General features: G+C 39.3%; 1 protein-coding gene across 1 annotated transcript in view; it reads left to right on the forward strand.

Moving 5' to 3' along the window:
• Positions 1-26,654, forward strand: part of FBXW11 (F-box and WD repeat domain containing 11) — a 68,650-nt gene that overhangs the window by 25,024 nt on the left and 16,972 nt on the right. Inside the window, exons 2-5 of the mRNA XM_009273202.1 lie at positions 5,923-5,985; positions 7,104-7,329; positions 17,179-17,365; positions 18,196-18,286. Coding sequence (XP_009271477.1) covers positions 5,935-5,985; positions 7,104-7,329; positions 17,179-17,365; positions 18,196-18,286 — 555 coding nt within the window. The 5' untranslated portion in view covers positions 5,923-5,934. The remainder of the gene's footprint in view (positions 1-5,922; positions 5,986-7,103; positions 7,330-17,178; positions 17,366-18,195; positions 18,287-26,654) is intronic.

Raw genomic sequence — 26,654 nt, forward strand, 5'->3', positions numbered from 1 at the left:
AAAAAAAAAGGCGTATTTTATCTTGTTACATAATTAATGGAGAAATATTGCAAGGAACAGTTTTCTATAGGCAACGCGAGTGAGGTTAAACCTGTAGCTGGAGGCATGTTGGTGGTGGTGCTGTCGTCTTTGTGAAGCCAAACATCTTTATTGCCCAGATTTTAATAACTGTCCATACCTTTTTATGCTTACTCCTTTGATACAGGAATCTTTTATGTCATTCCTCTGTAGATAGCCTACGGCTATGCTTCTGAAGAAATTCTTTGAGGTGATGAATCTTTGCAGTGGTTAGAATAAGCACACTTTGTCAGTGACCACCTATTTCTGACCTGGCATTTGGAAGCACTGTAGTGTTTTTGCATTTCTTTGCAGACTGGTATATACAGATTTTGAGGGATGTGATAAGTAAGGGATTTGGTCCTTGCTGTGAGAAGAGTTGATTCACATCTTGTGCAGTTTAAGTTAGTGGTTCTCCAACTTCATTTAGTGTTTGTGCTACAGTATATTTTTATTAAGAGTCTCTCAGTAGTTAAAAGAAGAAAATCTCCTCCTATCCCTGATCAAGTATCAAGATGTTGTTAATAAACACTGTTTAACAGGTTCCTGGATTAGAAAATGGTGAGCATTACATCCTAAGGAGAGGCTTGCATTCATTTTTAAATGCTTTAAACCATTCAGGGTTTTCTGGCTATATTAAAAGCAGGAAGCCATGAGGGACACATGCTCATTGCTTTTAGATGGTGAAGATGGTTACCCAGCTTTCTTCCTTACTGATGTGGTCCAGTTGTCACATAGGATGGTGGATTCCTCTCCTCCTCTGGGTGAATGTGTAATTAATACCTTCAGCAATCCTTGTGCTGGCAGAGCTGGTTTCAGAAGGCGATTTGAGTATACAGAGCTCGAGCTTTATCTGCTGTGTTTGACTTCAAGATATCCAAGTATGTATTAGTTATTTTTTATCGTTTCTTCAACTTCTCTAAAGTCAGATGTAGATGTGATTTGCTAAAGGAGATCAGAGCCTGGTTAGCTGAACTTTTTGATTAGTATTGCTTATTTTGTAATTTTAACTGAAATTTCCTGGTATCTTTTCCAGTGAGGGGGAATTTTCTCAAAAATTAAGTTTTTAAAGACTTGGCTTGATCTTTAACTCAGATCAGAATTACTGGTATAGTCTCAAGGGTAGTGGGAAACAGAAGTTCTTGTTCTCTATCACTTTCCCTTTCATTATAGCCGAAAATATAATAATTGAAGACTGCTATTCTTTTTTTTCTAGGTAACACAGCTATTGTCTAGTTTTGTCCATCCATCCTTTGTATCCTGTGAATCCATTCTTTGGTAGGGAAAAGTTTCTTACTGAAGAAACATAGCAATGTTGTCTGCTTTGCTAGGTACTACTGCTGCTGCTTGTGTGTCTTGTCCCAGTTCCCAGGATTGCTGCTATCACTTCTATAATTGCTCTCTCGATACTGGAACTAAAACTGGGTTAAAGAACAAAGCTGCACCATGCTGTTTCTCCTCAGAGTCAATTAAGTGACTAAAGGCACTCCCAAGTCTTGAAGCATGGTGCAAACCTAAGCGTTACCTGCCCGTAGCTAACACAAACCTGGTAGAAATCTGGTTAGCCTGTACAGGTTTGATAGATTTCTGCTAGAAAAGGTGCAGCTTTTTTTTCAGGTATCTCAGGAGTGAGATGAGCCTTGCAGGCTGAGTGCCATTCATCTACAGAAAAACTTAGGTGCTTTTGTACCTAATGTGATACAATCATACGTATGTGGAACTATTATGCTTGAGACGCCAGTTTTAGTTGCTACCAGGTATCTAAGGATCTTAATTGAAACTGTGATTTATGAAGTTTTATAATACCTTCAAAATTTTTTGCCTTTGGGGATCATTCTTTTTTTTTTTTTTTTTGGAAGCTTTTCATAATCTCCAAAGGAAATGAGCTTTATGTAATTATGCTGCTTGTCAGTACCTCTTTCTCCCCAAGTAACTTTTGAACCCGTTTGCCATGTTCATCTGCATCTCAGAAATCCCAAAGGCTTGAGGTATTGCGGAGCAGAAAGACTAAAGAAAGCTTGAAGTTACTGCAGAACTAGGTGAGGAATATGGGATGCATATCTTCAGGAAACAAGCTTTTAAAATTCTACAGCTTGTAGAGCAATTTGTAAATTTTACTGCCATTGCTGGTTTTACCATTAGTGAAAATAAAGACAGAGGCTTTCTTCAGTGTAACTTTATTCAGTTGGGTCGTAATAACTATAAGGCAACGGAAAACATCTATGCTTAGACCCATTGTTATCACTTTGCTGTTGCTGCCATTCCCAGTAGGGGATGGAGAGCACTTATTCCAGGCTGACTAATTAAGGAATGACAGCTGGTTGGAAATATCATTCTACTTTTGCAAGAGCTGTGAGCAATTTAACAAGAATTTCTGGAAAAAATGAACTTATAAGCAGGATTAATTGACAATATTTAGAAGCTATGCTTCCACTGTGAGAAGCTGCTAGGCTCTTGTGGTTGTGGGGGTAAAAAAATCAAGCCTGTTCTTTCGGAGTCTGCAAGTGCAGGTCAGTCGTATTGCAGGGGCTCATGGCCTTGCCAGAGTAACTGAATGAAAGGTCATCGTTTGCACCAGGTCTTGATGCTGTTCAGCAGCAGAGCTGCAGGGAAATGGAGTGGAGTCCATGTTAAATCCACTTTTAAAGCTGCTTGGGAAAACGGCAGAGGTGGCCAGCACGGTGGCTTTACGTGGAGGGTGGGTGGGGTAAACAAAAAGGTACAGGTTGAGAGAAGGGAACAGCATGATGAAGGGAAGAGTTGAACTTGTAGATACCTATCTTCCTTCTTGCACAAGAGCTGGATGCCTTTCTGAGCAAGGACTAGTGACACCAGCTGTTAGGAATTTTGAAATTCTTCTTGTGCCAAGTGCTGTGGATGTACCGGACAGATTAGAGTTGTCTAATTGCTTCTTCCAGATGACAGGAGAGGATCCACCCAGTCATCTTTTAGGCTTCAGTTAGTAGGCTTAAGTGCTTTAGACACACATTAGAGTCTGTGTACAATGTGTAAAATCCATTGAGTGTGTATGTGATCTGGGGAATAACCCCCAAAATTAAGTGTTTAAGACAGAAGTAGAGAGAATTTATTGGGAAGAGAAGATATAATAGGGAAAACAAGCTATATATTTAGGAGTAGAAAGAACCCTCAAGTTCCTCACTCATTTAAATATAGTAAGAAAATGTGGAGTGAGTTTAGGATGGGAAAAGAGAGAAAAAGCAATAAAGACTGTAGTAGATACCATTAAATTAACACAGCTACCTACTTCCCAATTAAATACATAAATATAATGTTAAATTTCTGGCCTAAAAATCAATCCATGTTGTCTGCCCTCACATTCATGGCCCAGATGTTGAGAGGTCATGGAGATACCTCTCAGCAGCAGTACTGCCTGTGCCAGGTTGCCCATTTGTGGATCTAAGACACTGTCCTCTTAGCCAAGACTGTGCTCTGATGCTCTGAAGGAAGAGGGACAAGTGGAGAGGCAGGAGAAATGCAGTCGTCCTACTTCTCCCTTGTATCAGTGGACATGCCAAGGATGTAGCATCTCCTTAAAGTCTGCTACCCAGTTTTCTTTACCTAGGCAGCAGCAGAGGCACAGCAGAATTGAGTAGGTGCACACCGAAAACAAAAACTTGCTCTGCAGTCAATAGCCTAGTGTGGAAGTCTGATCATTTTGGTGAAGTTTGTGTTCTTGCACACTTTGCGTTACAGTGCTGTTCTGCTGTAGTTTTATTATATGTTCCTAGAAAGAAAAGACGTAACATTTAGGAGACTGTTCTTAGCCTACATCCCAGGGAGTTAGCAATGATCTCTGAGACGTTTCCCAATAAAGGAGCAGAAGAAAGCAATGGCAGAGTCTCGCTGTGACTTACTGAAGGAAAGTTAGGTTGGGGCTGAACTGATGTAATGTGGGATTTCTGCTGAATACGCTGACCCAAGCCATCCGTGTTTGATATTCTCAATGAGAGTTCCTGTTCCTTGCTCTTAGCTCACAGGATCAATGCATGTATTTATCTTTCAGCTACAAAAGGGGATGAGGTGTTCCTCACTCATTTAAGCACATAGCAATTGAAAACACTGTTAACAACATATAATCACTGTAATAAGTATTTCTACATATTCAAATTTATAATAAAATTATAAATTCCCTGGAGTGATGTTTGCTGGTGTGGGCCAGTTGGGTACCAGTAAGTCTATGGCTGATTTGTGCTCCCTCTTGTGGCACCGTGCAGTGGGAGAGCATCATTTGCACATCGTTTGCACATCAGTGATAGTGCTGGTTATGAACAGTGTGTAGTTATGAATAACTGGAATGGCCCTCGAGACTATAATTTTGAAAATATGGAAAGGGTGATTTACTTTCCCAATGTTACTATTCTGTGTATGTCCAGAAACGCTAAAATACAAGTATCTGTGGAGTAACACAAAACCTTTACTGCCTTTGTCCATTTTTTGATTCCTCACATCTCCTGGGCTTGTATTTGTTATTGTTACGTGTGTCATAACCAGATAGACTTGAGTTTTCCCATCACCCAGTGGACGTAGTTTTCATAATGTAATCTTTCGTCTGTGTGTTGCATATTTTTTCATACCTAACTGCAATGTAGAAAAGGGTTCAAGGTAAACTTCAGACAAAGCACTGTAGTCAGGCAGTGGAGGAAGGCTTGGCTATGGGGGTAATACTGTTAATTTTTCCAGTTTTCTGGTTTTGGTGCGGTACATCCCTTATGCAAGAAAGAGGAGGAGATGAAGCAGTGAATGCTTTTGAGGTGGAATTGTGTTTTGAGTGGGGATTGGATGTAGTTGTTAAGGGGTTAATCCATAATCTGTGATGGCAAGAGTAAAGGAATTGTGTGACTTATTCCATCATGTGTTTTACTTGAATGAGCTGTTCTTCTTTCTGCTGGGACAGCTGATAGAGGGGAATAAGACTGAAATAAATACAGACAATCTTTTAAGACGTTCAGTTTTTCGTGATAGCCCTCTGCCAGTTAGCCAGTGTCTCCTGGGCACGAGTAACGGGGAGGTCAGGGTTGGTGGGAAGCTAAATGAGCAGTAATTGCCTAGGTGTGGGGTACCAACAAGTAGGTAGAAATAGATGGTAATTGTGGTATGGACAGCAAAAGGGAGCAGATAATTAAAAAACAAAAAGGGAAGAAATGAGTGAAAGATCTTGAAAAACTGAGGGAAGCTCCAAAAGAAACATTTGCAGCTGAATGTTTATAGAAATTCTTAACATGTCGTTCTCGAACAAAAGGGAAGAAAACAGTAGGGAGGAGCAGTTATGATGTGGGAAGAGCACTGTAATTAAGTCAGGGTGAAGAAAGATGGTAACTGCCAAGGGTTATAGGACACAGACTGTGGCAGTGAATTACAGAGACATTCTGCAGAGAACGGTCCCTCCTCCTTGTGGTAAGCTAGAGCTGGAAAAAAAATCATATTCTGTTGCGTCTAAGTAGCATATAGTGATTTTTTTTTGTTTTTGACTAGACGTATGCAATTTAACTTTGGCAGAAAGTGCTAGTTGATTACTTTGACAGGTTTAATTACTTTGGCTTGAGTAGGATGAAAGTGAATTTATTTCCCAGTGAGAAAAGTGTTGAAAGGCTGCATGAAAACCTGTCAAAGGAAATTGAAGAGGGGTTGGGGAGTTATCTTTACAGTAAATGGAATTGATAAACATGTCAGTTAAAAGGGAAATTTATTTATAATACCCAGGTTTTGTGGCCAGAAATATTTGATAATTCCGTTCACTGGGAAAATGAATTTTATCTGTTCAATTGATTTGCTTTTTCATAATGCTTGTAGAGCAAGGAATTGCCATAGAAAAAAAATTGAAGTCATAATTCTTTTTGTTCCTAGAACACATCAGTAATGGAGGATCAGAATGAAGATGAGTCTCCAAAGAAAAATACCCTATGGCAGGTAGGACTAACATTCGCTTAGAAAGAGAGTTGGCATGTTTTTATATGTTCCTGCTTTTGAGAAACTTCCAAATCTTGCATCTGCATAGTCATCCTTGTATGTAGTTAGTTGACTGTACCATCCTAAAATTAGCTCAGCCTTCAAGTGAAGGATGACGCCAATGAATAATACTTGAGAAATTACTAGATCTTCTCAGATTTTGTAGTTTGTGCTGACCTTGAAAGGACAATTCTGCGTCAAAGGATACTTGGGAATACAGTTCAACTTTTCTGAGCACATGACTATCATTTAAAAGGAAAAATTCAACACCTTCACATGGCAAGGAGTTGCGACCAATTTGCTTTGAAGACGTTTGCGAATATTTCAGAGAGCTGACAGTTGTTCCCCAGCAGCCCTCTTGGTCTCCCGAAGGGCTCAGAAGAGCCTGGCATCAATCTTTGGTTCTATTTACTGCTTAGCAGTAAGTCCTGGGCTGGTGTTCTTGTAGCATCCTTATTTGTAGCTAAAGCTCCCAGGATTTTAATGACGGTTTTTATGTGGATGTCCCAAACATTGATATGAGCTGTTTTTCAAAACCAAAACAAGCCCTTGACATCGTGTAATTCTTAGTTTTCATTTATGGACAAGCAGTTCAACACTGACATGAGGGTCTTGAATTTTTGCGTTAATTAGAGTATTAATACCGAACTTTGGTACGTCTCTTAAGTGTGTATTAGTTTAACTGCTGGAACCTGTGTAAATCATTTGTGGAGGCAGACTGCAGCATGCAGTAGAGGCAGACTGCAATATGCAGCAGAAACCACTGGCTTAATCTGGAAAAGTTTGTTCTAAGAAGCATTAAGTTCCTCGCTGTTTAAATGGTAAGAGGTATAAGGGAATTGAAGTCTTTCAGTGTAAGAAGTGACTTATAATTATGAGCAAGGTCCTTTCATTCATCTTTATCTACAAAAGATGAAATTTGTATAGCGTAACTCATAGCTTTAAGAATATATTTTAAAATTTAATTCTGTTGATTATTTCTTTGCATCTTCTCACATTTTCTTCCTCGAGAGAGTTCTTATAAAGCTGTTCCTATTCTTGTTTATATTTAAATACTGATATTCCTTTTCTAAAAACAGATAAGTAATGGAACTTCATCTGTGATTGTCTCAAGAAAAAGACCATCGGAAGGAAACTACGAAAAGGAAAAAGACTTGTGTATTAAATATTTTGACCAGTGGTCTGAATCAGATCAGGTTGAATTTGTGGAACACCTTATTTCACGAATGTGTCACTATCAGCATGGACATATTAACTCTTACTTGAAGCCCATGTTACAACGGGACTTCATCACTGCGTTACCAGGTAAATTAATACTTATTTTGCAAGAGGTGCATTTATAAATACTTTTTTTTTGGTTAATACTTTGGGTGCATGCAAACTTTTCGGAACATCCTCCAGATTTAGATTGTCTCGTATAAATAAAGTGATGCTTCCTAGTCAAAAGAAGTGCAGGAGGGTAGCTGAAGTCATTCACTTCTGTGATTAATTGAATTGGCCACTGGATGCCAGTGTTGTTCCATGTAAAAGTAGTTGTGAGTAGCATATCCTGAAGAATGAGTTTGTATTTAAATTGGAACTGAGTTGTTGTAAAAGTTGTATCTCTGCAAGCTCTGGTCTAAACTCCTTTTTCATACAAACCCCATAGGTGTAGAAACTACTATGGAGGTGTTTTCATCTGCGAAGTCTTTATTGCGTTTTAGTTTTGTTCCAAGTTTCCCGAATCTTAAATAAAAAGCTGCCTGCTTAGATGAGTGAATCTAGTTCGTCTGGTCTTGTTGCTGACTCGAGCAAAAGCACTTGTGGATTTTTACTCTATAGTCAAGCCATGATTCCTTCCTTCAGTTGCTCAGAACCTCTTCTGCCGCCGATCAGTGTAAAACTGTATTAATAGTTCGAATATGAAATCTGTTCTTACACTTGTTATATGCTTTTCTTCAAAAAAATATGGAGCAGTAATAACTAGGTACATAGAATCTTTAGCTATCAATCTCCTGGTAAGTTGTATATATTTTTCCATTAATTTCTGGAAGGAATTGTATCCCTGGATTTTTGCTGCTGGGGAGAACGATTCATTTGATTCTTTGAAAGGTAAATATGTGGACATGGTTTTCAGAGGGGGAAATAAGCATGAAATAAGTGGTCAAAATGTTCTGTTTGCCACTGGCAGTATAATCGCGCAGATTCACACCTGCAGTGAGTGAGTAGTCTGTGGATGTTACCCCAAGAATTCTGAGACATGACAGTGAGCGCTGAGGGCAAATGAGGAGGTGATGCAAATTGTAAAGGGAATTGGAAACTGGTAATTTTCTGAGCACAGGGACCACTGAAGTAAAGTTCCTTTAAAGGTTGGTTGTGTTACACCAATGGCTACAAAAGCTTCAGAGCTTGTGCTTAGGTGGTCTTGTGTGTATGGGCTTTCCTGGTACCTGGGACAGAATGCTGTTTGGATGTTACAGGTTTCTGTTCTCTGTAGTGCTGCTGTATTCATTTGGACATTATGGGTTTCTGTTCTCTGTAGTGCTGCTGTATTTTCACAAAACCTGGAGGAATTCAACTTTTGGAGGTGATGGGATGGGATTTTGGCTCATCTGACAAGCGTGGTTGAAATGAACAACTTAGTAGTTGGAGGGGAATGAAGAACGTGGGGTAGGACACAGGAAGTGATACGGGATCTCATATGTGCTCTATTTTCTTAAAAAACAGGCTTAAAAATGTGAAAGAGGGCTATGAAAGGGAGGGAGTGTCCTTTTCCCCTGCACCTCAGTTTCACGGAAGTTATTTTGTAGAAGACAGCTTGTCTGGCCGCACACATAAAAATGTGCTCCTCGTTTTGACTGGAGAGCTGTCTCCTTTAGGCAGTGTGGATCCTTCTTCCAGCTTGTTTTCAAAATACTGAATTTTGATTTCTCTAGGGAGTATCTGGGATTAACTAGAAAATAAAGTGAAATAGACAGTCACGGTCATCATGTGCAAGTATGAGCTTCAGTTATAATTTTATTTTGTTTGTTTTTATTTTATACCTCAGGGCTGATACCATGGAGATACACAGTTCTTTCATATTATATATTTAGTCCTAAGAAATTTTGGGGAGCTGCATAACCTGACACCTATTTACATCACATTTGTATATATAAATTTATATTTATGTTTACAACTTTTGTTGCTTTTGAAGATGTAAATACTGGGAACTGTTCCCATACTCAGCCTTTCTTAAAGGTAATGCAGTGTTTGAAGAACGTCTGTATAAATTTACCCAAACTTAATCTGAATTGATTGAAATCAATCCCGTGTTGGACTAACATCACATTAAAAGATAACAGTAAAGTATTACCTTTTAAAAGATAGCTTCATTTGTCTTAAAGAAGTAAAATTCCTTTGTTTTAAATGGAAATAGTTTTTGCTTGCTACTGTCCCTACTGATTTTACACCTGTGAGAATGCAGGAAAAATGGAAGAAGTTTGTTGTATCTGGCTTCCCTTTGCTTCAGTGGAAAAAAGTGATAATTCTGATGTGCTTTTCTGTAAGTGGTGGCAGAATGTTTAGTCTGCAGCGCCTGTTCTTACAAGTTGGGCTGTGGTTAGGCTCTTTACTACAAATCACCATCGTGGCGTATGACTAGCTGTATCAGCTATAGCTGTATCAGCTACTGCAAGTCCCATTGATCAAGTGGCTCAGAAGCCTATACTCATTGTTTTTCCACATCTGTCAACAGTGTTCCCTCTAGCATGTCAGAAAACAACTCTAAAAAGACAGCAGTCTACAATGGACAGCATAATTGCAAGAATAAGTTATGTCACCTCTGTGGTTTTGATTCTCTTTATTATCTTTAAGATGTTAATATTACTTGCATGGTCTCATCCAAATTGTGTAATTCATTTAAGGAAAGGGCAACTTTGGCCCTTGAGCGCTGCCTTGTCACCCTTGATTAGGAAAGAAAGTCCCTTCCATATCTGTTTTGTGTGTTAAAACTGTAAGAGAACCGTACGCTGTGTCAGGCAAGTACAACCCTGCCAGGCTTCTTTTGAAATTTGTTTCTAAAATAATAAAAGCCTGTGCAGTTGCATGATCTAAGTGACTGCTTCATATCTAATGTTAGTCAGTTTTATAGAGTTGACATCCCACATTTGGGTTTCATTTTCATACAAAGTGATATTTATACATGGAGCTTTGAAATCCCTGTGGATTATGATTGTTTTAATTTATTATTGAAATTCAACCAAACCTTCATCTGGTACCTATAATCAACAACAGCTGTAATTTTTCACCATTTTCTATAAAACTGTAAAAGCTCTTGTAGAGGCATAAGAGTTGGGAGTAATGTTTTTCTTTGAAAAGTGTACCAATAAATGCTAGATGCATTTTACTAAATAAAATTGATAGCTTTTAGTACCTATTTCAGAAACTGCTTATAAAACTAAATGTTCACTATCTTTTCATGTAAAATAGGTATATGCAGCTATTTCAGGCCTTAATATGCCTTAAACTTAGTCCTGCATGTTATCTGAAATAATTATAGTGGGCCTGTCTAAGTATCTGTGCTTTGGACCTGTTCCTACTATGTGAATTAAGGTAAATATTTTAGTTGATGTCTTTTTTAAATGTGAACAATTTAAATCTGTGCACTTTTGCAAGCAGTAAAAATCTTAAGAACAGACTTGGTGGCAAAGCAAAGCATTTGTGTATTTGTGCTCAGTATGCAACTTCAAGGCTCAGTGTATTCATAGAAGGCGAGATTGCTGTATTGTAACATCGGAAAACACTTGACTTTCTGACTTTTAAAAATCTATTTTTAGCTGTGACCAGTGTTATACAGAATTGTGAAAATTAAGCATCTTAATAAAAGGCTTCTGCCTAGTCGTTCGCAGCTGATCCTTAAAACTCAATGAAATACTGGCTTCATCAAGAACAGGTTGTATGTGTTAAAAGTGTACAGTCCCAGATTGGTATGCATACGTGTGTATGTTATCGCCGTTGCGGAGGATGTGGTAGCTGATTGCAGTTAGCTTTTATTGAAAACCTTGGTTTAGTTCACTTAAACATTAATGAGCACTTGGTACTAGGATTACACCACAAGCAAGAGTCTGAACAAGCCTTGGGTTAGTGAAGGGAATAAAAATAAGCTGAGCACTTGTCACTTGGGTTTTGTCTCTCCAAACACTTGGTCTGATAGTTCCATAAAACATCCTTCTGCAGATAGCCAGTCAAGTCTAATCTTCTTGAGAACATTCCTAACCTGTAGAAAACAAAAGTCACTTTAGGAAGGAAGATTTTCCTTGTACTTTGAGTTTATTTGGAGATTTACTTTCCTTAGGAAGCGTGTTCTAGCCCTGTCTCTAAATGCTTGGTATGTATGTTACAGTGAAATGATTTTTTTTTTTTAAATTGGATTTTGAGAAGGACCTGGGTGTTAGCCTGATACTTCTGAGTTCTGCGCGTGCCACAGAAAGGCACCAAACACATTGTAATACCCAGTCCCGTTTGCACTCTGGAGCATAGTCTCTGTCACGCCGTTTCCCGAAGTGGAGGAGAGGCTTTGATTCGGGATGCTGAGGCCAGCTCTCCGGTGGCACCATGAGTTTTGTACCTCGCTCTGTCTGAAGAAATGGCATTAATGGCTCCCGGTGCCTCAGCAGCGGTTTGTCAGCTCTTCACCTCTGCTTCAAGACATCTTGTCGACAGCCAGAAATGGCAACATTGATCTCCCCAAGAAAGGCTTAGCTTTTGGATTAATTGTTGGTGGCACCTTGGTCGTTCAGGTTGCATTTGCAGACTTGAAGCATGAGAGGTGGCTTTGGATCCAGATTTTCGCAACTGTTTTTCAGAGGATTGTTATTGCTCTTTCCAATGCAGTTGTGTGAAAGACTGAACAATTGCAAAATGGTCCTGCTTTGTCAGGTATCATTTTTCTTAATCAGTTCTGTGCAACTACATTTAAACTGGAGAACTATCTTTCTGAAAAATAGTATTTCACAAGGAAAAGAAAACTAAAAGCAATTGAACGTGATAAGTTGATGAATACACACATTGTATTACTCAGACATCACATTCATTTCTAAATAGGAAATCATAAAACCACGGACTTCAACAATCCTATGTTTACCTTGTGCTAAAAGGTTTTAGGATGGAAAGCAAGCCCTGGTGTGTGCTGTCTACCATCCTGACTGTGATCCAAATACTTTTTTTATGGTCCTAAAATTGTAATCTAAATCAAATTCTTCTGAAACTACTTAAATGACATGTACATTCTTACTCGCACAGAGGATTTCAAATACAACACACGGATTTCTAATAATGGAATATGCTGGATGCTGCATATGAAACTCCTAAAGTGTTTGTACTTGATTCAAAAACACTTGCCAGCTATCGAAAACCAAGTGATGCAGTAGTCCTAACTCTGAGAGGCATTTCAAGTCCCACTTTCAAGCTGACCTGTTCAGTGTCTTCTGAAAGATGATACAGGTATGTTAGAGTAGGGGTAAAATACCAAACCCACCACCAACACAAAACCACAGACCCATGCATTTGTTGAGTTCCAAGGATGCTTTGCAGTGTAGCCTTTTTATTACGTTGGTTATTCCTAACTTTACAGCTCCTCAGAGTTCTCATCTCTTTTTGGGGGAGGATAATTATTCAGTTTGTTGCCAGGAGATGGCAGTAACAGATAAACTTTTAAACAATTATTTTGTGCATGAACATCATTTGAACATCTTCTCTTTGTCTGTCACTTTCTCCCTTGGGAATTCATTTTGCATCAGACATGTTCACGATCTTTACATTTCAAAAATTGCTGAAAGCTGCAAGCAAGGTGTTAGCAACATATTGAAGTGCCAGCATGGCTACTTTGTCCCATAACCTTTCTTTAAGTTTATGGTTGAAATGAGTGCAGGGTTATGGTTTGCTTAAATGTTTTTAGTCAAGTAGTACTAAGTTTCCTCCTTCTAAGAACGTTAGTATACATGTGTGATGGTTGTTTTACTAAGTTATGCCTATTAGGCAAAATTATACTTCTCGACTTTGGAATTGAGAAAAGCATCCAGTAGATGGGTGGGTTCAGTGTCTTTCCGACTACTAGAGATAAATAGCAGTGTTTTGACCAAAATGTGCCTGCTAAGGACAGCTGTTCCTTTGGCCGTACAGCCAGTTTATTTGATGAACTTTGCTTCATTCATTTGCTCATTCACCTGTAATCTTTCGGGTGCATGAGTAAAGAATTTTTCACCTTAAAAGTGCAGACATTGAAAGATTTGCCTGTCATCAGCTATCTTGTCCTACTGGCTTTTTTGGAACCCAGACATAGCTGGAGCGTGTTTTTCTTCTAACAAAGAGGAATTAAGGTCATCTGAAAAGGTTAGTTTGATGTGTGCCCCTGCTCTTCTGCCATGCCACCACTGATTAAAAAAGCCTTTCACACAGAAGGGAGAGGACAGCATCCTTGTATTTCTGGGAGAGCTGGAAGCCAAAAGTCGGTGCTCTTGTCATTCTGCCACATTTTGCAGAAATACTGTTGGCATCAGAGTGTTTTCCTCTCTTTTTAATAATTTCTGGGTCTGCTGGTTTAACTGTAACCTACTTCTGTGTTTATTCTTAGTTTCTTCTAACTTCTTCCAAATTTGGCAATCATTCATTTTTATATTTAATTAGTAAGCTTGAAACCTAGTAGCCTGATACTGGTTGAACTGAATTATCAATTCTGTCATTTCTTAGCACTACAGTTTATTACCTAATGATTTGACTAAATATCCCTGCGTGAGGTGAATGTTAATACACCTTTAGCCCTGAACTACGGTACTCGTGCTGGGAGGATGGTGAACACACTAACTTTGTACTCTGGAGAGGGAGAGGAGGGTGCTCTGAGCACAAGTGTTGTATAATGGCCATTGAAAGAAAAATGGTGCAGTGAAATGGGAGCCTTAAACGCCTTTTATACAGGAACCTCAGTGTACTGCTCTACTAATACAGAGTTTGCAATTATGGTGGTTAATTGCCATATCCTCTGCACTGTTTGCTTTGGGAACTGCAGTGCTTTACGTAGAAAATTCTCCCTCTTCCTCTTCAAAATGTAACGTGCTGTGTGCTGGGAAAATATGTAGAGGACTGTGTTGTGTGATTGCAGCGTTACAGATGTACTAGACAGTCACTTGCTCTGTATAAGTTGATCTTATGTTGTTGAACACAACTATTTTGTACTGAAGTCTAAAATAACTTAGATTTGTTTCCACTAAAACACAGTGTGCCCTGTGCATCACACCTATAACCTTCAAAATCAGAGAAATGCTTACTTAGCAGACCCATTTGTTTTCTTTATTTTTATCTAGCTATGTCTTCCACTTTGCACAATGAATTAGCTTGTCTTCTCGGTACCCAAGGATTCATTATTTTAAACTAACTCTTGAAAATGACCTTGCAATGTTTATATTTTCCGGAAAAACATTGAGAACTGTTTCAAATAATGTAACATCACAGTAAGATAAGTATATCCTAAGTAAACAGTATTTAGGATCTCAAAGATGTTATTTGCTAGAAAGATTGGGATGCGGCACTTTTACAATGTGTTTAAATGCCCTGGTATTTTCTTCAAACTGCTGAAGTAGCAGATGGTGCAGCTTAAAGCTGCTCTGAGACATGGTATTGTTAGGAGAGGATTTGCTGGTTTGAAAGTGGTTAGATTTGAGATCCACCACTTAATTGGACCTTGTTACTTTTCAGTTATTTGAATCTGTTATTCTGACTGGTATTGAAAAATTTGTATAAACCCAATTTACATTGTGGGAGCTTTCACCATTCTTTAAAGCCTTTTTATAGTTCTCCAAATTAAGTAGAAGAAATGAACAAATGCTCTTCAACTACATGTATTGGTTTCTCCTTGCTATTGCTGTTCGGTTTTTTGAAGGCCACGCCAAATTTAGCGTGCAGTGGAGGACTATATGAACACAATTTCTTAATTCTGTAAAAAATTAACAGTAGTTTCTTTGATTTTTCAGGACTATTTGAAGCCTAAAGTAGGCTGTCATGAGATAAAGTGGAAAATTAAAAAGGTCGTCATCTCCTAGTTTGAAAGATTTTTTTTCATGCTTGGCCAACTGGCATATGTTATTCACGAAAATGAAGTTATTCTAGGTCTCTGATTTAGTGGAGTTTTTGGGAAAGCAAAATTGCAGGTCCTTTGAAATAAGTAACAGACTTACCAGTGATTTTTTTGTGGGACCAATGACACTGTAGTTGGAATGTGAACGAGAAAAGTTTGATTGCTATTTTAAATTTAGTGCAAGTATATTATCTAAGTGGTTTCTATGTATGTACCTTTACTCAACCACAATCACATTTTTCAATCTAACACCCTCAGCAGGAGAGAAAATCTAGGCAAAGACCATAAGCGAATGCATGTGGCGTTCCACCTGTTTTATGTCTTGATAGATCTGTGGTGGCAGCTCACTGTATTAGTCATCTTTATTGATGTGCTTATTCTTTCTATCAGCTTCAGCTTAAGTACCTAGTGCTTTTGGATAATTTTTAACTGATATTTATGAAATAATATATCACAGCACATTGCCTTACACAGACCTGGATCAGTGGGCAGGAGCCCAGTTCTGGTGTATTTGAACTTCTGCTGGCAAGTTGAGCACATTGAATATGTAAATCTAACCCTACCATGATATAAAAGGATCACAGGCGTTGATAAGCTGCTTCTGGTAGCTAGGATCTTCATGATGGACTGGGGAAACGCTGACTTTCACTTGTTGACCAACATACCTTACGCTGCAGGTGCCACTGGAGCATGAGAGTCGCCCAGGTAGATGTTTCTGGGATGTCCAAGTACTGCCAAAGGGCTTTCCTTTGGAGTAATGTTGTTTTACTTGGGAGTTTTCTTGTGGTACATCGCTGAACTCATTCTTTGACCCAGTAAAGCTAGCGTCGTCAAATCAGCAGTATGCGAACTCACACATCACTCCATTGCCCTAGAAGGTGGTGTGCCCCGAGAGTGGGAGAGCAGCAGACGCAGGAAAGATGCTAAGATAATATCTGTTCATATGGCTATCGAAAATACATTGGGAAATCTTTGTGCAGCTAAACGAAATTTACTTTGCACTGGAATTTAAGGTGCAGAAGCTGAGCTGTCGCCTCTCATTATTTGAGAGTTACTTGACTCCTGCTGATCCTGAGGTTTCTTAGCCGATCCTCATACTAGAAACAATTGCATCCATTGGCCCCAAAGTAAATGCTGTATTGAATGTTACAACCTGATTGACTCAACTTGAAGTTGCTTCAAAAAACTTGTCCCTCTTGAATTTTTCTCTAGCTGAAGAGAAGCCTCAAAACCCCCAGCTTCCGGTAAAAGTCATTCAGTAATAATTTCTCTAAGTATGGAGTCTAGTGACGGTAAACCATGAATTGGGATAACTGCCTTAGATGTTAAGGCACCATTTGCAATTAACGAATTACTGTCAAACTCATTCTCATTGATTTCCCCTTCCTACGCAAGGCTGCAGGGCATGGTGTCTCTGGCATGTGCTCTACCACCAGAGTCCTGAACAAAATTCAGGGGTGGACTTGGCACCTGCAGAGTACAGAAAGAGCTTAAATAGAAAAGATGTCCTGGCATTTGATGCAAGAAAGTTTTTGCAGAATCTTCGCTCATGCTTCTGCTGGATATGTCTGCATTTGTTCCTGTGGCGTCCTGTCTTCTGCTGAGTTGAATTAGCTATTGTTATATGTAAGGGAATAGTAAAAGAATCAATATTTTATTTTTACTACTGCTGTTTAGTAAAGCATCTGCTTGAAGATGATCTTCTTTTTGGATCATGTAGCCCAGAGCATTGTGTGCTCAAAAAGTCCAGGATTCTGTGCCCAGAAGAAGCAAAATGCTTTCTGCTGCTTGCATACCATGCTGAATTTTGGTTTGTGCTCATTCTTGCTCTGTGGAAATGGGACAGTCCAGTAGGCAGACTGTACTAAGAAAGGAATAAAGTTAGAGATGTTTTGGTGTGCCTGTTTGGATTAATTTGTAACTGGTGCTTCTATGTATGATAATTTAATTATCATGTTGCTCCAGTGCCTTAAAGCTGTGTTGGCTTTCTCTGAATGTATTGCAACACTTGTTTAGTAGTTTACTGTGAAGTGAATGACGTTTTGATTGCCTTTATTTCTTTGTAGAGCAAGGCTTAGATCACATAGCAGAAAACATCCTTTCCTATCTTGATGCCAGATCACTCTGTGCAGCAGAGCTGGTATGTAAGGAATGGCAGAGAGTCATCTCTGAGGGAATGCTATGGAAAAAATTGATTGAAAGAATGGTACGCACAGATCCGCTATGGAAGGGACTGTCAGAAAGAAGGGGTTGGTAAGTACCTTGACAATAACTAAATTCACCTTTTACACTGTTCTCCTTCACAAATTTCCCTAATCATGAGCTCTGCCAAAAAGTAAGTTTATAGTACATCGGTATCGCCGAGATCCTTACCTCTGCCCTGGACTAGTCGGGGTGGCTGCGGCGAAAGCTGTCAGCTCCCGTTTCTACTTCGGCTTTGTCCCCTGTCCTTTTGTGCACCAGTGTCTTTCAACACTTGCTTTCTTGCGGTAAGTCTGTCTGCAAATTTGTAATTTCTGTTTTGCAGGGAGAACTAACATGTAGAATCACCTCACAAAACTAGGAACAACATGTTTTGCAGGGCTTTTTCTTGAGTGAAGTATTTCCAATTAAGCAGATTTTTGCTTAAAATGTAAAATAGCTGATTGGGCTGTAGGAGCGCCTCTCAGAGAAACCATTTATGTTTGTGGCAATGGAGTTTTTCTACCCGGAGTATCTGAAGAGATGAGGTGTTCTTCAGAAACCTGCTTTTCTGTGCTCTCTAGTGGTGTGCCTAAGAAAATGCAAGGCATGTTGTGGAGAGCAAAAGGACGACACCCTGCTGGCTAGAAGCCTTATTTATGAAGCAGTGAACCCTAATTTGGAAAACCATAAGGAAAACACCTGTTATCTTTTTAGTCTTGGACATTTTAAATACAGCTGTCAAATTGTAAAGTCACAAGGGTTGTAACAGCAACACTAAAAATTCTTACGAGTGTTCTGTGAGAGTATGTCATAAGGGTTTGTTCTGCGCAGATTTTGAATTCCTTTAAAGTTTGGATTCTTTGTGATAAATTGAAAAATGTGTTTCTGGTTCTTTCTAGGGATCAGTACCTGTTTAAAAACAGACCAACAGATGGCCCCCCAAATTCATTTTACAGGTCCTTATACCCAAAGATAATACAGGATATAGAGGTACGTTTTCTCATATTATATATCTGCAGGAGAAATAATGTTGCGTATTGTTAGTGTTTCAAAGACGGCGCATGTTGGAGCGATGAAGCATATCATATGTACCTGTATCACTGCTACTTCGTGAGCTCTGGCTCTTCAGGCAATGTAAAAAATACCCTCAGCAACTTACTGCTGCAGTACGTGCATTAACGTGTTACTTTAAGTGTTAACACCATCTTTTTTGCCTTTAGAGTTTTTTGGAACTCTTCAGGGACTATGGATTTTAATAAAATAGCTGTTTTAGGAAACTTACTACTCCAAGACAATTCCACGTATTGTTGAATGTTCTAATATGTCTAAATGGTGACGCTCGCTTCGAAAGTGATCTGAGGGTTAACGCCTTAAACACCAATCATTTAAAACACTGCTCATTTAGTAACTTATTACTTCTAAAGCAGTCACTGTTGCAAATACAGCTTTCTTCAGGGTATGGGATTCTTCTTCCCCCTCGAGTGGTTTGATGGGAAGGATCAGTCCTACAGTGATAGACACAGTAGGGGTATTGGTGGTAAAAAGACTGTAGAAATGACTATTCTTTTCTTTGATACAAACTTTTGCTTATCTTGTTTGAGTTACAAAGTTGGGCTTGCTCGCTTATTTTAAAATGTATCTGATAAATCAGGATCATCTTGGTATTCTGCCTTCCAGCAGAAAATCTGTCTTGCTCAGTTTGCCGTGTACCCACCACAAAACTCTTTAAGTTACACCACAGACCGTAATGGATTTATTTCAGCCACGTGATGGATATGAAATTATTGGTCTGAAATTCGTTAGTGGGGAAACACGTGTTTTGATGTTTAAGACAGATGTGAACTAATGGAATCATTCTGCTATGGCAAATGTGAGTTTGTGTTGCTTGGCACTCAGTAAACAAAATTATTCAGGACTTTTAACCTATCTGTAAAATGATCTGCTGGAAAACATAATCCAATTTTCAAATATTTTTTTATAACCCTTGCTACACAATTTATAAACATTTAAAGATAAAGAACTAAGCATGAAATGTAGCCTGGGCAAAGTAAGCTCAAACTTGACATTTACTTGTGAGCTGAATGATACACATTTTATTATTTGAAGGGAGATGTCTACTCTCTGTAAGGAATGACAGAGTGATATTGCAATGATAAGAAGCCCCTGGGATTAAGGAGAACTCTTAATGTGGTATTTTCTTGCTTTCTGCAAAATTCTGGCACTGTTCAGTAACGAAAATGGGCAAAAAGCGGTGTGAAAAGATGACCTTTGAGATGATGTGGAACCCTGAAGGAGCTCAGCATTATTATAACTCAGATTTTTAAAGTTATTTTTCTGAAACTCATTTGTTTAGGTGTAAGTGGAACATTTGTATAGGAATTCTTATTATTAGAGATGGGAGTGTTCCTCAGAGATGTTCTGAGGCCATTCAGCCTTTGAACCGTCACAGTCTGCTATTTAATACTTTCATTCTTTAGTTGCTGTAGATGTGCTAGTACAATCCACAGAAATGAAGCTCCTGAATTGGACAGTTTTTGCTAGTATGAAATAAGCAGGAAAAAAACAAAACCCTCAGGCTTTGCTCGTTGCTAATATATTAAATGTAAAAAATTTCAGTCTCTAAATATCTGGGAGTGGGGAACGAGTATGCCACTAAAAATATATCGTAGTAATGAACAAGTTTCTTGAAAAACTAAATTTCATTAAGATAACAGTAAATATATTAAACCCTCAAATTAGGAGAAAAATTTGCACTGCACTGTCTGGAAAGTACGGGCTCATGTAACCAATATGGAGAGAAAATTGCATCAGTGTTTGGAAGTCAAGAAACACAGTTTTATAATACTCTTTTGAACCCTAACTTTCTTTCAGAGTTTCAACTCACAAATTTTTATTTCTTATTATGTAACGCTCAGGTGGATGATGTGGTAAATGTAGAATATGCCGAGTAAGGGGTTATCTCGTGTCAAGCTTTGAGAAGGAGCTGGAACAGTAGAGTGTGCTGTATGTAAAACATGCCATGCCACTAGTACTTAAAAATAGTAACGTTGCGTAATGAGCATGGGAAAAGAGTTGTCTTTTCTGCGGTGTACAAAGGGTAAACTGCAAGCTGTTGCCATAGGTTCTGCCCATTCCAAACTGCCTGGCAATCCTGCTACTTTTACATATGATTTCTGTAGTTTCTATCTAATGCTTATATCCTTAACAATGTTAAATATTATTGGGGCAGGCGGGAAAATCCTGTGTGTGTCAAACTCAGATGGAGGGAGGCAAGAATAGAAAAGCAGGATTAGGGCTGTTCAGGGAAAATCTCCTGTAGTTCTGTACTTCCCATTCCATGCTTGTGTCTATAAACCTATGGAAAACCTTTGGTCGTTAGTGGTTGTCAATCACTTCGGGTAGAATTTAAGGTATTGGCAACTAACCTCAATGCTGTCCATGGCCCGTGGCTACTGTGGTAGAGCAGTAAAGTTGAAAGGAGCCAGGACCTGTCAGCTGTGGGCTCTTGCCTCTGAACTTCACTCTAGCAAAAGTAAGTGTAAGCCTCTCTTTGCCCGAATTCAGGAAACAAATGCATCTTTGTCTGGTCTTCTAGAGTGGTGAAGTCTCTCTTTGAAAACTAATGGCTACTTCCAGAATCATCACTGCTCAGTTTATACAGGCAGTGCGTTTCCCACTCCTGGTTCTTCGAAATTGTTGAACTGGAGGGGAAAAGGCAGAAGGACAGGGGGTATTGTGCCACATCAAATTTTTCCCTGTTTACATATTTCCTTCAAGTCTTCTGAAATACTGCTGTTTTCCAGGTTTCCAACCTGGAGCGGGGTTAGTGTTTCTGCTAATAGTCAAGGGTCCAATAATTCTTCCACTTCCAAAAGTCTGTTACAACTTTTCTAATAAATCACCCTTTAAAGCCCTTTTCACAAATTGCTTCCCTAAAGGACTGTCAAAAGAAGCTTTTAACACTGTTCAAAAATGTAGATGGTGAATAACAATAACAACAAGATTAGGAGCACTTCTTAACTTTTTCCTCCCCTTATTCTGTTTTTAAGCCTAAAGTCATGCTCTCCCTCAGTTTTGTGCTTTTCCCATTCCTTCATTTTTCAAAGCAATCTGCAGAAGCTCTTTAAGACTTTCATCTTAGCTGTGATGAAGAATTTTGTATCTCTGAATACCAAAATGTTTTTTCTTCAAATATTTGCCTGGACCTTTAATAAGATGTTCCTGTTTCTGTCAGAGGGTCAGAGTTTAGGGAGCTAGTGATGAGCCAAAGGCTACCATATTAGCATTTATATAATTATATAAGTATTTTTATAAGACATTTATCTTGTGTCCAAAGGACTTGATTTTTTAATACAGTAAAATATATTTGATGTAACACAAAAATCTTGTCATTCAGCATTTTACCTGTGGAGCACAAAGATTAACCAAATTCTGCTAGACTGTTTCTAATGATAAGAGTTACTCATTTACTGCAGCTGGTACTGAATTGTTTTGTGGGTAGATAGAAGCTCAAAGGAGAATGCGCTCTCTCCTTCGGATTGATTGACAGAATTTGAAAAGTAATCCAAAACCTGAATTAACAATTGGAAGGAAAAATGAGGAATGATAAATAGTAAATTTGAATTCTTTCCCTTGGGCTCTATTTGCATTTTGAGTCAAAAGTCCATGCAACCGCAAAGTGGTGTTAGCTGCAAGGTAATACCGGCAATGATTTGGCAAAGTGAGGTTCCCTTGCCTCTCTGAAAATTTATTAGTGCCAATATCTGTTTATTTCATGCCAAACACATTTTAGGAACATAATGTCACTTCTGAAATCATTGGATTTGAAAAGAAGAGGACATTTAGAGATCTGAAACCAAATTCTTGGAAAGAGGTGGTTACTCTCCACCTCCACTGTGAAGCCAAATATTTAATTAGGTTTCATTTCACAAGAGGTGGTCCAGTAATTTTAAATGTCTCCAAGTCAGATGTTGAATTGCCAAGCTTCTTTAGGAGCTTTTTTTAAAGGGAAAACCTGATTTGGGGCTTAACCTAGGAAACTGGACCTGGGTTTGCAAGACCTTGTTTATGGAGATGATCTGGTTGGTGCAGGGTATCCTGTGCCCGGGTGCAGTCCCGAAGCGTTGTGGGGAAGGTCAGCTCTTTTAATGAGACTGTGTTAATCGGCACGTTGCCAGGATGGGAAGTTTAATACTGCTGATTCCAGAACCCCAAGTCCCTGGATTTTTTCCATATTATTTGTGAAGCTTGGCCAACTATTCTGTTTTCCCCTCAGGATTAGCACAAGTATCTATTTCTTGTGATGAGTTGAGACGACTTGTTTCATAAATGTTCCCCTTATCTTCAGGCTCGTGGCAAGTGCCCTCTTCTTGTTTCCATGGAGACTTAGGTCCACCTAATTAAGATGAGAATTAAAATGTGATTTTGCTGAAGACTTTAGGAAAATGTGGCGCCAGGCCATGAGATAAACACCATGTGTTCTTCTGAATTTTGAAAAAGTTCAGATTTTAGGAATGGAACCGAAATTTTAAAGCCTTGGGAAAACTTGAAAAGGGGAAAAGTCAGCTCTCGCCCTAAAGTTGCTGCCAGCAGTGGGAGATCTTTGTTTATGGAAGTTGCAGTGTATAATTTCTGAGGGAAATGGCTTTGTTTAGTACTGTTCTAATTATGATGCTGGAGAAATTTTATGTGCGTGTGTGGGGAGAATCTGGTCAGCATTATACGCCTAGAAATTTTTTCAGCCAGCCTTTGAAATCTCTACTCCACAGGCACTTTCCAAAAGACATTTCTTAAAAAGTGAAACTGGCCAAGGAAAGGAGAGGCTTTTGAGCAGTAGGGACAAAGTTCTTGTGGTGCACGGCACAGGTTTCAGCTGTCACGTCTGAACAGGGCAGAAGACGCCTTTCAGATGCCCCTAGCATAGGACGGATCCGTGACTTGGCTTTTTTTTGTTCACTTCGCCCACATCACACCTACTTTCTTCACAGACAGGCATAAAAGGCTGCCGTTTTTCTTCTGCAGATTTGAAAGAGGGATTCATTGTTCCTGTTTGAGTACTTCGAATGCCCCTGTGCTCTAATAGGGCCTGATAAGTACCTGTTTAAATATAACTTTGGATTTTTATGGTGTTGTGTAAACTTAGTTATTGTCTCCAATGGAACCTAAAAGGTGCAGTAATTTTGTTTTTCAGCAGCTTTGTTCTTTGTCAGGTATTGTGTATAGTCCAGATGCATGTGTCACTGAAGTGCCTCAGAGGACCTCTCTCTGTTTTTGTTGCTGTTGGCTTGTATTTTTAAGATTTCCTCTCCAGATAGCAGTACTTCTCCTCTATCGCTTTGGTGTAAGCAGGGGTCCTTTTAAAGTTAGTCTATTTTGATGTTGCATCTGTAACCTGAAAGCTTGGCATTTTACTGTCTCTTAAGTGTGTTAGACCTAGTTGGTGGAAGTTGGTGGAAATGGGGATCCTTTAAGAGACAACCGTCGAGACCTGTCCATGGGAGTCACTGTGATCATTGCAGCTGCAGAGATGAAAAAGGTTTTCTTCATCAGATGCTGCCCTTGGATCTCTTTTGGGATCTCGTGCTTTGTGGCTGTGTTTGCAGAGGCGCTTGATAGAGAAGACAGACCTTCCAGGGAAGAGGGACTGCTTTGTTCATCTGCATCCTGCTGTTACAGGTTCTCCTGAGCAGGAGTTGAGAGGATTCTTTACTCCCTCCCTGGGGAAGCAGAACAACTGTACCGATCAGATCAAAGATCTAGCACAGCATCCTGTCTCTTGACAGCATCCAGTAAGAGATGCATGGGGCAGAGCACGGGGACGTGATGCAGCTACACTTCGTTTACGTGGGAGTAATCAACGTCTCTCACTTCCTGCCTCATTTTCTGTCTCCCTCAACACATCAGTCACTACCACCAGTAAGATAGTCCTAATGCTGAATTACTGTTCTTCAGGTCTGAAACTTCAGTTTATGTTGCCTTTTCTATCTGATTTGCCTAAGCTCTCTCTGGTGTGTAACACCGTTTTGACACTTGGAGAACGTGCTGTCTTTTCTTCATGCTTGATGAAATGGTCAATACTATACGGTCAGCTTTCTCCCAAAGTGACCTCCTGTATCCCTTGTACGTCAGTGGCCTTTAATGCGGTTTCTGCAAGTCTTCTCCCCTTCCTCTGTAAGACACTAGCATATTCCACTGTCCAGATCTATCTCGCTCAGCATCGTAAGGTCGATCTGTTCTTTTTAAATGTGGCTTTAAAAAGGGTTCAGCAAAGCTGCAGCAAGACTCAGGAATAGTTTTACTTGGTGGACCTTTGAGCAGCTGCATACATATTGGATCAATCGCAAGCAGAAAGAGACAACACTTCATCAATCTATATTGTCCACATTTGGATCTTATCTAAGCAGCTGTAAACATTAGGAACTTAATTTTTAGGTCTCGAATTCTGCCAAAAAATCATGATTTAATTGTAACACTTGCTAGGAAAAGCTTCCCATTCCTTTTTCTCTAGAGTTGTTTAGTTTTTTGGACTGCACTGTTTACGGCTTTTCTTCTGATCTTGGGGTTCATACTAAAAGTGATGTTTTACCCCAAACTGATCTGAAAGCCCATGTAGTGTTCAGGCATGGAGTGGTTCTCAGTAGTAGACTCCAAGCTTTTTGGCCTTGCTTTAATTTCAGACTGTTCTTCAAAACATAGCCCGAGTACCCTGTGATTTTTATAAATCAAGCCAGAAGCCCACTTTTCAGTTATTGGAAGGCTTCCTCTCCCCCTGCTTTTTTTTTTGGTGTGAAAGTGGGCCTTTCTGCTTTTATTAAACAAATGCATGCTGAACTTTAAATATATACATACATATGTGTAAAAATTAGCGTATGTTATATGTTAGTGGGCTATAGTGAATCTCTATTTCTCTATTTGTTAGTCTTGCTTCTGTGACTCTTCATGAAGGTGGTTTTTATTCTTACTTGACTCTTCTGTTTGCATGAAATGAGGTAAACGCCAAAAATCAGTTGATCGCTGTTTTTAACCTAATCTTTGCTTCCTTGCGTTTGTTTACTATGTTACTGTTTACTACCTCTTCCCATGTAACATGGCAACAACTTCTTCCATGTAACTTTTTGTTTTCTTCTGGATTTTCACTTAGCTTTAATTGTAAATAATCTAAAATATGAAGAGTTCTCGGTAGTGGAAAGTGTGGATTCTTTTGATGAGCAGTAGTGGCTACGTTTTCAGATCAGTAGTGTATGAATTTTAACTTAAACACTAAACAGCTCTCATATGAGGGACAGTGTCATGCAGCTCCCAGTTGTATATCTGCTGCCTTCTATGTTGCAAAGCATTTTGAGAGTGAAATCCAAATCTCGTCACTCTTCTGAGTCCTGTAGTGTAGCATGAATCATGTTGGTTCACCTTTTTCATGGAACAGGGTAAGAGAATTAATAGGGAAAGGCAATATGCTTAATGGTAAAAGTAGGATAATAAATGGCAAGATGCGGTGGTGGATGGTTTGCAGCGCTTGGTGTTCTCTCTTCTAACAGCAGTGCCAATTTACGTTCAAGATGTTGGTATGGACATCTGTATACCCTGCTGCTTTCTTCCAAAGACGTGTTTACTGGCTCAGGTGACAATGTGCTCAAGTCTCAGTGACTGTGTAATTAGGTACACCGTGCCTCCAGCCAAAACTCTTCAGCTACTCCGTTGAGATGTAAGCTCTGTAGAGCTTACTGACCACATAATTTTCTTGTTCATCACTTCCATTATGCAGCTGGTCTGGTGTTTCATGAAGGGGATGTTGGATACGGTGCAAGTACTTTTTCTGCCATACTGCTTTGGCACAGGGACTTCATTGCTGTTTGTGTACAGCACCCGCCCCGGTGCTGATCAAGTTCCTGTGGTCTTTGAGTTTTTAGCTGTCTTTGCTGCTACATGCCTACCACCAGCACTTAGCTCCTTAACAGTGGTTTTTAGAAGTGATGACACTCACAAGAAAGATGGTGATGCTTTTTACATGCAGGGTTTTTATCCCTCTGCGGGCTGCTTTGGAAGGAGGCTTTGCTGCTGGCACATTTTGTCATCTCTTGCTGTGAGGCAGTCATCCCTGTGTGGTCAGAAATCTTGTGGTTTATGCTGTTGTGGTAATGACAGGACAGCTAGCTCTCTGCAGATTCTTCCTGAGGACCAGTTCAAGCCTTCTAGGTAATAACCATCACGTAGCCTTTCTTCTTTAGGCTGATATAGAGACTACAAAAGCTCTTTGGCCCTAACAGCAGCTTGGAGACCCAACAGTGAATTCCAGACTCAAGCCAGGATCTAGGGAATCAGTATCCTTCTTCAAGAGCTTGATGCTTCCTCCACCCCCCCC

Source organism: Aptenodytes forsteri, unplaced genomic scaffold (assembly GCF_000699145.1).
Source record: "Aptenodytes forsteri isolate BGI_AS27 unplaced genomic scaffold, ASM69914v1 Scaffold351, whole genome shotgun sequence".
Classification (NCBI taxonomy): Eukaryota; Metazoa; Chordata; class Aves; order Sphenisciformes; family Spheniscidae; genus Aptenodytes; species Aptenodytes forsteri.